Below are 12863 nucleotides of genomic sequence, written 5' to 3'. Positions count from 1 at the left end.
GCAACATCAATTTGGCGTAATACACCAAAATGATGTTGCATTGGAGATGCCCTTAGGGTTTGAGTGTTTGCATATCGCATGTAAGTTTCGTGAAAGTATAAAAGTCATTGAATTCGAGTGTTTGACCCGATTTTACCTGAATTTTGAATAGAATCTTTCGACTCACCAAATCATTTATTTCCTCTTGCACTTCTCTTAGTTTGAATTCCTACCACATTTTATATACTTTTAAATTTTTAATTATTGTTAACATTTCTTTTATTTCATGTAAGAAAATTCATAAGATGGTAAAAAAAATAAATAAATAAATTGAAAACAACTTAGATAAAAAAAAAAAAAAAACTCATTTATGCCCTGATATCTCAAATCCATTGTTGTTTTTCCAATAAGTTCTACACATTCCTTATCCCACATTAAGAAAAGAGCATTGCATGTGTTTTCACAACACGAACTTGGATCTTAAACCTGTTATATTTAAAATTAATAAAATTGCAATTTTACTCAACAATAATAATATAATAATAATTCATATAATGATAACTTCACCCACCTCAACTTTCTGTTTGCATCGAATTGATTACATCTTTCACAATAAAAACTATCACCAACATGGGTCATCGTCCTTGGACATTTGACACACAACAAATGGTACCAGTCACCATTAGTTTCCACAATTTCTATTTTTGCCACCTATATATTATAGAAAAAATAAGAACGATAATGAGGTAGAACAAAGCAATTAAATATTATTAGAAATGGCATATTCCACAAATATTATCTTAATTCACCTCGTGATTCTCAAAAATTTGCTCAGTTGTTCGGAAATTTGCTTTTGAAGTAGAAATTTCTTCTAAAATATTGTTGGCAGTTGGTAGCGTCATAGTGCTCACAGTGTTCGGTGTTTTGCATTCTGAACTCAATCTAAACGTCACAGTGATGCAAAACGAGTTAAATGATTATAATATTTTCGTTAATTACATAAAGGGCATAAACTCAATCTAAATGTCACAATAAATGGTTTGTCTCATTATGTTATGATTATTATTTTATTCAAGGAAACAATGAACAATTGAATGCAGGAAAATTTACCTGTTCTTGAAGTCTGCAACCACATCTGATTCCTCATTTATTATCATTTTCGTGATGTGGTAAGTATTTGATACTCGTATTTCACTTTTATAAGTATTTGCACGGTACATTTTAAGAATGATGATAACCGACTCTTCATCTAATGCTTTTCCAAAGTAACTCATTATATCGTCAACAAAATATCCTCATAGTGTACATGACAATTGATTATTTCTAAAAAAAATGTATAGTCAAAATATTTTTAGGAAGCAAAACATGAAAATATATATATATATATATATATATATATATATATGAGTATTCGATTTTACTTACTCAATGTCTCCAACTACAATATTTATTAGTTTTGTAAGTCTGCCACCAATCCCTTTATTTTGGGGATATCTCGGGCAACAATTTTGCCTATAATAGCATATGAAGAGAAACAAATTATAATATAGAAATTATAAATAATCTCGAAGAATTATGAAAATAAGTGTAATGAACAGACAAAAGTAACTTACCAAAAAAATTGTTTCGTCGACCATGTCTTCACTTTTCAATTCAGTAAAGGGTTTGAATTCATAGATATACAACGGAAATGTGTCATCAAATAGTTCACAAACTTGAGTTTTTTTTGGATAAAATTGATTTTGAACTTGTTAGTTGTCGTTTTCATTTTTATGAAATTTTCTGTTATAATCATATTTTTGATAGCATAAAAATGTTATTCTTTGAATTTTAGTGCAATTCTCTTCAAAATTTGTTTTTTTTTTTTTTGTGACATGAATCCGTGAACCCTGAATACAATTATTATATACTAAATAAATACATTTTCTTTACATTTTATACTAAATATAATTATTTTTTAAAATTATAATATTATTTTTTAGTTTTAATTTAATTAACTAAAAAATAAAAATAAAATTATTTTAGTTTTAATTTAATTACTGTTTTTTATATTTTATTTAAATTAAAAAATTGAAAAAAAAATAAAATATTAAAGATGCAGACGCGTGGGGCCCGCGTCTGCACCTTTTCACTCAACTTATGGTGTGTACATGGTGTCTGGCGCGTGCATGCACAATTTTTTTTAAAAAAAATAAATAATGGAGTTGGGCGTTCACAACTATGTACGTTCAGCTCTTCTTTTCTAACACCCACCCACAATGCAATGACCGCATGGGTATTCATTGGGTATTATTATTTTGGTTTGATATCCCAGCCTTAGCTCTGATTATTGGAATATATATGTCTGTGTGCAGAAATCGAAAACATATTAATTATGTATTGGAATATGTATGGACGATTTGTATTCTGGAATATATGTAAGTCATTTCAAATCAAATGCTAAAGAAAAGAGGCGGAGACATTTATATATACATCTGTTTCTGTGTGTATAAGAACCGAAAAAAATACATTAATTATGTATTGGAATATGTACGGACGATTGTAAAACCGAGAGCACATTATATACTTGTGTGTGGAGAAATCGGAACACTTAATTAGTTAATTATGTCCTATTTATGTATGTATGGATAGTAGTGTATTAGTCTTTCTATTTATAGACGTTTTTTAAGCGAAAAAATTGCTAGTTAATTTTTTTGAAAGATTATTCTATTTTTATATATATAAAAAAGTTTTTAGTTGTCCAACAAATTTCTGCCCACTTCATCTTTAACCATTAAAACTCGATGGTAGGCTTTAATTGTTTTTGTTTTTTTATTTTTCGCATCACTAAAACCCACCACCGATTTTAGTTGTCGATCATGAAGTGGAGAGACATCGTTAGACAGCTGAAAACTTATAGTTGAAATATATATATATATATATATATATATATAAAATTTTCGGCTGCCCAACCAATGATGCACAACTCATCACCGACAACTAAAAACCGATAGTGGGTTTTAGTGATACAAATTTTTTTTTTTAAAAAAACAACTAAAACCCGGTAGTGGATTTTAGTGGTCGGGGACGAGTTGGGCAGAAATGGTTGGGCAACTGAAAATTACTATATATATATATATATATATAATTAATTTTGATCCCAGGAAAACTGTGTGCGACGGTCGCACACAGTTTTTTTGCACCCTTAGATGCAGGAAATCGAAGCTATATATATATATATATATACATATATCAGAATTCGCACACAGTTTTTTTGCACCCTTAGATGCAGGGAATCGGAGCTATATATATATATATATATATATATATATATATATATATATATATACATATATCATAATTCTGTAAGGTGAAAATATTAAATATAAGAGTATTAGATGTTTTGCTCATAAATCCAACTAAACACTATTTTCACAAAAACCAGTTCATGGATTCTTTGCAACTTCTGGATTGTAGCCTCGCCTATGAACCCAAATATCAGAATTACTTTCGTCAGCCTCACATGTGATGTTTTTCTTCATGGATTGAGAGCTAACGGTGAAAAGTAGAGTGATTTTAGTGCAGCCACGAATATTAAACATCAAAATTTGACTACATTGCACCCACCCACTATAATCATCACCATCTGGCACAATCTCAGTATAGTGATACGCATACAACAAGAATTGACACTCTTGATGAACAACAAAATATTGGATCCCAAGAGTTATGGAACAAGTGGAAAATTGCGGCCAGCACCAAAATTCCTTTATGGTCAAAATAAATAAATAAAGCATCCGTGTCAAGTATAGGAATGATGAAGCAACGTTTAAGCCCCATGCCGAAACCTTTGATCCTTACAAATACATTGAAAAATATAGTTCAAGCTAACAAAACAATTCCTTTCACAACGCAAAGCTTCATAGATGACTAATCAACTTCAAAATGTATTTCATGGTTACAATGATGCGGCCGATGAGTACAGTCATGTAGAAAAAGAATTGTTGTGTGACTCAAAAATCCAGAACTACTTGTGATTTGACTCAGGGGTCAGTTAATTTCCCGTAACCTTATTCCTTTGACAATCAAACTAGAGTTAACCCCCGCCCCACAAAAAGAAAAAACAATACAAAAAATGAAGAAAAATCGAAACCACTGTCCAGAATATATGTAAACCTTTAAACTTTGTGTCTCTCCTGGGGTATTAGTAACTCCTCATAATCGTCTACAATGACCTGATGAAATCAAAAGCAAATTTAAGCATCAAATACCCCGGATATAAAGTATAATTGATAAGTTGAAACAGTTACCTCGTATCTGCTGGCACCATATGTATACTCCACATACAACTGCTTAGTTTCTTCCGGACAGGGATCACAAAAGCCCATTATTCCCGATTTTTTCACACCCTCATGAAGCTGCACAAACATGTAAAAATAAGTATCTTATAAAAGTATCTTCAAGGATCTTTACTCTTTAGTACCAAACCCAAAAAAAAAAACACAACTTCAACCCGTTATTCCTAAAGAACTGAATGTTAATAAAACTGATGATTAATCAGAGATCTTGAGGATTACAAGCAATCTAAACTAAAACATATTCCAACATGAGATGTCACTCCATTTGTTTGGGAGGTAATAAATGCTTCTCGTGTTAAAAGTTCATTTTACACGAGGAAAATGCTATGGTAGTGTCCATATTTGTACTGATGAGGCAAAAATGGTGTTTGAATAAAACAAAACTGCATAGAATATATACATATTTAGTCACTAGTTAACCGTCACATACAACACATAAACGTAGACCCTCACACACATACAAACGCAACACACATGACCAACCTTGAGTTGCCCAGAATCATTAACAAGAAAATTTAGAGGTACTGTGACGTTTATGATTTGTGAAGCCATTTCATCTCCTGTTTCTTCCAATTTATGTCTATCAGACATGGCTTTACTATTTCCATAAAACGCCTTTGTAACCACCATTCCCCCCCTTTCTAACTGCTTGTTTCTTCTCCTATCAGCCACATTTTGTAACAGCTGTTGAGCTTTCTGAGCTGCCCCTCTTGCCTCTTGAACCTGTGCCAAGAAAACCAAAACAGAAAACAAATATCAGATAACGTAGCTGCGGTTTGAAATATAGTACGGAGGGAGAAGGTTAAAAGCTCCTGCAAAGACAAATCAGTGCTCAGTTAAAATAAAAACAAGCAATAAGATACACGACTCCACTACAGAAGTAAGCTTTACAAAGTTCCACCAACAACTGAATTGGTCAAAGAATCATAAAACTACACCAATTTGTCTAGTGCCATAAAACAAGTTACCGTACAGAGAACTAACTGTTCCCAAACCACCACAAGGCCTCACTAGAGTGTGGCAACACAAACTTTGGTCTCTCAATGGCCCTTGAATTGCAAGGATACACAATTTTTAATTGTAAATGGCAAAAAAATTAACTCTCTGCAGCATTTACCAACAAAAACACAACAATAAAGTACCTGACTTCGAGTCTTCTCAACATTCTCCAAAGCCTTTTGTTTTTCCCTTCTAAGATAATAAGGTTTGAGGACAAAGTTCTGAAAATATGGATATTATCAACAAACATATATATAATTCAACTGGACAAGAAAACAACTAAATATCCAAAAAGAAAAATGATTGATATGGTCACGTAAAAATTTAATTAACAACCAAAGGACAATAAACATGATAAAAAAAAACAGATACTAAAACTGGTCATCATCATCCAACATTTGCCTGCAGGCATGAAACTAACGGTAGCACACAACATGACCTAGTGGTCATTAACATTTTTAAGGGCATCCCATTGTCTCCTCAGATAAGATAGAAGTGACTTTACCATGAGGATGCCAATTACATATGTCCACACATTGCAAACACAGATTCAAAGAACAAAATCAAACCAACCACCATGCTGAGATCCACTTCTCAACAAAGATCTGGTTTCATCTAACCATTTAAGTAGCCTAATAAGTTGGGAGAACCGCTAGATGATTTAAAGAAAATCGCAGTTAATAATGCTCTGAAAACATAAGTGGCTATTTTTCATGTCAACCCACGGGCTAAGCTAACCTTCAGCGTAAAATACAGCGAAACTGGAAATACGAATGCTCCAGCAGCAAAGAGCGGATTCAAATCATCGGACAGCAATATCTGCACACAATGGTACATATTTAAATTTCATGAGACCTTTGTGGATGATATTAACAAATAATAGACGTCATTCAGATTGTTAAAAAGTCCAAGTTCTGATAGCTCTTTACGTAGATAATCAAGTTAGCATGCCTCTGAGCCACTTGATCTGCAAAAGAACTAAAAAATGACACACTCGCACAAATAAAATGACATCCCTATTCTGTCGCATGTTTACATTACACGAGAGTCGCATAAATCTCTATTTCTTCTTGAAAGTCTATGGAAGATCTTTCCTTTTAAGTAGGATTGGAATGGGTAGTATTTCAAAAGCACAATCTTATGCAGAAACCAGAAGAATTAGAATCTAAACCACGAACACTATATGAGGTCGGCTATCTTATCACGTTAACATGAAAAGAGACCAGAAATTTGATAAAATACAATAATTAAACATTTGAGTAATTTTAGATTGTTTGAGAAAGCACTTACAGGAACAACCAGCTTTTGTCCTCCACGATGCAATTCAAATTTCCAAAGAATTCCCTATCAACATAAATGTTAAGAATAAAAGATGGTGGAAAAAATTTGCTCAGAAGCTAGAATGTTTTCGAAAATATGCAAACAAAACTGAAATTCAACATAAGAATAACAGTCCATGCAAGTTTCCAACATCCTTCATGCCAGAAAGAAGAGGTTGGCCTACACTTTCATAAAACCACAGAGGTAACTGAAATGTATGTTGACAATGCATATGGGTACCTGAATTCCAATGGAATACAACATTCGAATGGTACTGAACTTGGATATCTTTCTTCCACCTCCAATTTCAAATGCAAGCGCAGCACTGCAGAGAAATAGAGGATGACATAAGTTTGGTTTTAAGAAATGTGATATGCAAATACAAAGTCACTGCAAACTAAACATAGTTTCTAGCTCGAAGAGGAAATAAAATTTCTTATGGATGATATCACTGCATACATCCTATGTAGCACTAGTCGGACAATCTAATAATTGTGCATCTGTAATGTTGTTAAGAATGAAGCAACAATGTTTCTTTATTATTGTCGGAACTAATCATTGTCCTAATGGGAGAGCAATTGCAAAATGACGTTTGGGCAGCTGTAATGTTTAAAAAATTTTGAGTTACAACATTACTACAAGCTATAGCATCTACTAAAACAACAAAGACTTGGTGCCAATTGGCATTAGTGCCAAAGTCTTCGACTATCATGAATTGCAAGTTTGTGCACTTATTTGGAGTTAGAACAAGGAAATAATAATTAATCCCTGTTGGAGGAGCTATTGATATGTAGCAGTTCGATTGTTATATGGTTCAAAAAATTAGGATGCGTTGTTAGCATCGTCTATAACGTTTAATTAGTATGAATAGGCAATCAAGTTGTTGGCCCTCATTTAGATAGGTATTCATGGGGATCACATCAATCGGTGATAGATTTATCATTAATTTTTTTATGGTATACTTGAAGTACTTTTCCAATAAATTGTGTAATGATGCTTTTCATTCTTGACAAGTCCATGCACTTTTTGTTCATGATAATTTGATATACAAAAGTTAAATTACACAGTTTTCTATTATAATGATCTATAAACATACATATCTTTCAAGCAGTAAAAAGAATGTTGACGTACATTTCCCTAAGTTTTTTGACATTCTAATTCCTCTAGGTTACTTCTTTTTGAATGGCTATTTCTCTAAACCAAGAGTTAAGATTCGCGGAGAAAGTAAAAACAATAAGTGGAATATCTTCTATGATAGCTTGTTGATGGCATTAACTCAGGGAAAGCTGATCCTTACCATTTATTTTTCATTCCAAATTAAAGATTTTAATTGTTTTTTGGAAAAAGGAAGGGAAAAAAAAAACGAAGCTCAAATGCTTCATGAAAGGTACATGAACATGGGCAGTTTTGCAATTGAAATGCAGAGAGTGAAATTCGCATGAAATAGTCCAGATAGCATCAAACAGTCGGTTCAAACAAACAAAAGCAAGAGACACCTTCCCACTGTGCCTGCAATGCGCCCATGTGACTTTGAGGAAAAGCGGTGAGTGTATTGAGCAGTTGCACCAAATGAGCTTGTGCCAAGCTACAGCATCGGACAATGAGATTAGTATTAAAATAAGAATGAAAAAGCACTCATCAATTGTAAATGATGGTAATATTGGTACAGTATACTGTACACGAAGAAATCACATATAAAATGAAGGGATCGGGAAACTGGTTCTTCTATATCGACAAGGAAAAACTGGATGCAAATAATGCGACTTTTAATTGGTTAAGAAATATGTATTACCTACTCAGAAATAAATAAAGTGAAGTACATCACAAACAATTGAAATTTAAAAGCAATGCTACCTTAACCTCTCCCGAAGCAGACATTTTTTCTGCTTTCCTTCGCCATCCAACACCTATGGAAGACTCAGAACCTAAAGCAAGTTGGATCTGTAAGTCAAAAAAAAAATTAAACGAGTCACTAGTAAAGTGGGAGAATAATAAATCTTAAGGTCAAAATACTTGGTATTGTTTAAGAGTTCGTTGAGACCAACCGAAATATGACAAAGGTAATACAACTCCATTCCCATGCGTTGCACGAGTAAACAAGTTGTGTTGGTTCTATATCGATTCCACAAGAAATTGCGGAGTGGTAAGTCTAGGAGGATCTCCCAACTAATGGGCTAATCTTTTAGCTTTAAGTTCTTCTCTTGAACTTATGGACCTAGCATTAATTATTTTGTTGAAAGTTTACACAGAAGAAAGAGGAACCTTAGAAAAGTGAAACATCAGGTCAATATCGATAATCTGGACCCATGTTCACATTATAGATTTGGTTAAGATACATTTGGCAAATGCTGTTATGTGAGTGAATGCCATCAACAGCGATTGTCCCGTCCTTAGGGTTTTCAAGGGGTGGGACTCCACAAAAAATTTTGGAGTAGCTAATAACTTGAAAGTTGAAACTCCTCCGACTTGCATGTATTTATAGCACGAAACCACAAACACAATGCATTGAAATATTTGTTTGCAATAAAACTAATATAATCAACTAAAGCTCTTTCAATCCCAAGAATTATCACAAGTTCCTGAAAAACTACAAGGACAAAAGTTCATGCGCATTAATCACTTCAATCCATAAATAACAAAGTATCACAGAAATTCTAACATTTCCATTTGTTGTCTCTGACAGTTGACGGGTCCAGGTGTTCGAAAGATTCAATGTGCCATCTTTCAGAGACATTGTAACACCAGCGGTTGCTGTAGAGTGGACAGACAACTGGCTGCAAAAAAATAGATAAAGAACAGGTTAGTGAGTGAAAAAACTTTCATCTAAGAAGAGATAATATACCTATTGGGCAAAGACATAACCCCACCGTGAAGTTTGAATTCCTAATAGTGATTGCAAACCCAAAGATCCCATTAGTTCCACAGAAGAAACTGGTGATAATTGATGCCTAAAGACAGCTGTGGCACCACCAACCCCAGAATATCCTTTAACAGCCAAATTTCCACCAATAGAAATAGAATTAGATTTGGATATTTGTGATTGAACTTCACTAGCCATAGCCATCCTGACATTCAACATGAACATTAACAGAGGGTGAGAAAAGAGAAGACATGGAAATGAATGTGCAGTTGGATTCTCCAGTTGAGAATGCAACTAAGACTGGATACAAACATGAGGCTGTTTCCATGTTTAATCTTTTTAAGCAAAATTTTTCATGGAGTAGAAACTTGCATAAAAAGCTACAACTATCAAATCTTTGGATTTGTACAAGCCAAATGATCAAAAGAACTGTTCGATGACAGAACATCTGAATTTGAGGTAGACCACATACTTAAGGAGAGAAAATCATCAGTCATGCAAATGCCCAATTTATAGAACAGCTCGGCCAGTTATGAAGAAGGGATGAACAGCAACAGAGTGAGAATATTTTATTCTAGGCTATATGTCAGTCATACTGTGCATTGTGATTCATGCAAAGTAGAAGTTTCCCGAAAACAAACCAGCAAAAACAAAACATCATAACATTCAAATTGAAAGTCAGGGAGGATTTAGAGAACAAAGGATGTACCCTTTCATAATGCCGTCACCATCTAAAAATTCGGGCAATGACAAATTAGCTAGAATAGAGCCAGATGATCGTACATGTGCAGAGACCTTTTCTTGGTCTCTCTGGCGCTTCAGCCTCTCAAGCTCTTCCTTGATCTCCTCTACTTTGCTAAGTCTGGGGCCAAGCTCAAGGCCAGACGTCAATCCCTCCATTCCATATATATCATATATCAACCTTTTATTTTCATCAGTTAAAATCTCATATGCTTCACATATTCGTTGAAAGTTCTCTGTGGCAATTTCCTTCATCTGAAAAACAACTAAGTAGAGTAATTCTTGTTGTACAACAAAAAAAGCTTAATCAGGTTAAACAAATAAGCGATGTTACATATCTGGCATATTATTCAGTGAACGGAATCTAATGTTACTGATCATGAGTTTCAAGGATTTTTGTTGGTTTAGGAAACAGTTCTCAATTCACACCTAGGAGATGGCATCTTGGTGTTTTTCCAATACGGCATTCTCTTTTTTTCTTTTAAATCCTCTTATCAAATTCTTGTTTTATAGGTAACAAAAATTGCCTTATTTGATGTGAAAATCCTGGTTCATCTAATGAGTACATGTTTCTACGGTTCAACGATTGTCTCTTGTACATCCACGTGTTTTCTTGATGGATAAAGTCAAAGATCGTAGGTATGAACTATGAATGAAAAAATCAAGCAAGTGATTCAAACTGTTGTCTTGATTTTCTGCTCATCAGCATTCTAAATTTGTAGTATTTATAAGAACCGTAATATGCTATTGAAACTTACTTAGGTAGTGTTTGCAACTTCTAAATTTAAGTGATTATGAAGATTTTCTTCACAAATTTGTAAAGACAATCTCCATAATCACTTATTTTTAGAAGTTGCAAACGCTACCTTAAAGGTTTGGTTAGATTAGACGCATGCCTAGGTTATTAGATCCTTCCCACTTCAATGTTAAAAAGCCAGCATGCCTTGGTGCACCTAGCATCTGATTAAAACTTCATATTTGCACCCCATATAATTTTACACCCTCTTAACACGCATCAATTGCTAAATCTTATTTTCAAACTTGAACTGTACCTAATTGCCACCTCAACAATTCAACCTAAGAATCAAGGCAATTTCATCAGAAACCGAAACAAAGTGGACAAATTTAGGTTAGAGCATCAAACATAGTTTTAGGCCACAAGTGTTTAACACCTTACCTTTCGATACAGTAGTTACCTTCGGATAACCAATACTGAGGCGTAATTAACAAATTCTCACAAACCTGACGAAAACTCAACTGTTCTAGCTTTCTAACACTAACAGAATACATTGCCATCAGTTAAGAAAACAAATCATCGAGTTTGTCTCACTAAATCAATGACAAAACCTGACTAAATATCCGCGAAATGTATCGAAACAATCGATAGCCGCGAAATGAAAAAGGAGAGAGCTGTTTTTGTACTTGGGGAGCTTGGTATTTGTCAGGATGATAGACTTGAGCCCATTGACGATAAGCCCTCCTGATTTCTTCGTCAGATGCTTGTGGCGATATGTGAAGCAACGCATAGAGTTCTCTGTTGTTGGATTCCTCATTTTGCTCCTTCATGTCCTCAATTTACTGTGAATTTCAGAAGAAGAAGAAGAAGGGGTTTAGGGTTTTAGCATTTTATTTATTTATTTATGTGGATTAATTAATTAATTTTTATTTATTTATTTATTTATGTGGATTAATTAATTAATTGTTCCACAAGAAATATATCTTTTTATTTTAATGCCAATTATAGTGCCGCCACTATCTTGCTCGGTTCCTGCAATTACAATGAAAATCGATTGTTTCTGTTTGTATTCAGATTAAACTGATTTTCTTTTTTTAGGGGCCAGGAATAAAACAATAGTTTTTAATTAAAAAAATAATGTACATTATTGAATTTTAAAGCTCTAGCTATTCGATCGGGTTATTCAATAGTTTACGAAAATACCTAAAACTAAATCAAATTGATCGATGTAAATGTCAAAATCGGTCCCATCGCTCATTTCGATTTTATAGAAATTTTGCTCATCTCTAGTTTGATTTTATTGTTGTTGCGGCTGTTTTTATTTTCAAATTTTTTTTATAGTATTACAAATATTGATTTATTCAATGTGCTTTTTTATTATTCTTTTTATTCAGTTTGCTATTTACCGTATCATGAAATAAATTAGGGATATGGTAGGGGTTGTTATAAATTTATAATAGATTCGCCATCTTTATCCTGAACTAGGTATTTTGTTGTTGGTTGAACTATAAATCATAAGTAATTATAATCGTATAAATTGATGTTTCATAATCGAATTGTTAGAGTGTAATAACGGTATTTGTTTGGTAGAGCGATCGAACCATGTCGCTTAAACTATTGTGCGGTTTTAAAAAATTTGAGTTGCACCATTACCACCAGTTATAGTTTTTGATAACGTAACAAACGTTCGATCCTACAATTGGTATCAGAGCCAAAGTCATGAGTTCAATTTTCACTTATTGCAAAGAGTTCAATTATTGGAAAAGAGATTGTTGAAGTTCAATAATTGTTCATGTTGGATGGAACGATCGAATCATGACACTAATGATATTTTATGTGTGATTAATGTTTTTTAGGTTTTTATAAAGTTTGTTTTGTTCATTTTGTGTGT

General features: G+C 33.2%; 1 protein-coding gene across 1 annotated transcript; it reads right to left on the bottom strand.

The window, feature by feature from the left end:
* Positions 1-3861: 3861 nt before the first annotated feature.
* On the bottom strand, positions 3862-11858 carry LOC140880475 (chaperone protein dnaJ 13). Its single transcript, XM_073284962.1, has 13 exons — positions 11659-11858; positions 10205-10491; positions 9503-9700; positions 9295-9409; positions 8490-8576; positions 8132-8220; positions 6876-6960; positions 6606-6659; positions 6054-6134; positions 5459-5536; positions 4800-5039; positions 4269-4376; positions 3862-4193 (listed from the first exon to the last, which is right to left on the bottom strand). The coding sequence occupies exons 1-13, from the start codon at positions 11800-11802 to the stop codon at positions 4137-4139; spliced, it is 1623 nt and encodes a 540-aa protein (XP_073141063.1). The 5' UTR covers positions 11803-11858; the 3' UTR covers positions 3862-4136.
* Positions 11859-12863: the final 1005 nt, after the last annotated feature.

Source organism: Henckelia pumila, chromosome 1 (assembly GCF_033568475.1).
Source record: "Henckelia pumila isolate YLH828 chromosome 1, ASM3356847v2, whole genome shotgun sequence".
Lineage (NCBI taxonomy): Eukaryota > Viridiplantae > Streptophyta > Magnoliopsida > Lamiales > Gesneriaceae > Henckelia > Henckelia pumila.
This window is presented reverse-complemented; position numbering and strand designations above follow the sequence as displayed.

Excerpts from the sequence above, each read along its gene's own strand:
- LOC140880475 (XM_073284962.1), bottom strand. The coding sequence starts at position 11,802 with ATGAAGGAGCAAAATGAGGAATCCAACAACAGAGAACTCTATGCGTTG. Across the intron at positions 10,492-11,658 it reads ACAAATACCAAGCTCCCCAA|ATGAAGGAAATTGCCACAGA; the intron begins GTACAAAAACAG and ends GTTGTTTTTCAG. Across the intron at positions 8,221-8,489 it reads CTGCTTCGGGAGAGGTTAAG|CTTGGCACAAGCTCATTTGG; the intron begins GTAGCATTGCTT and ends CCGATGCTGTAG.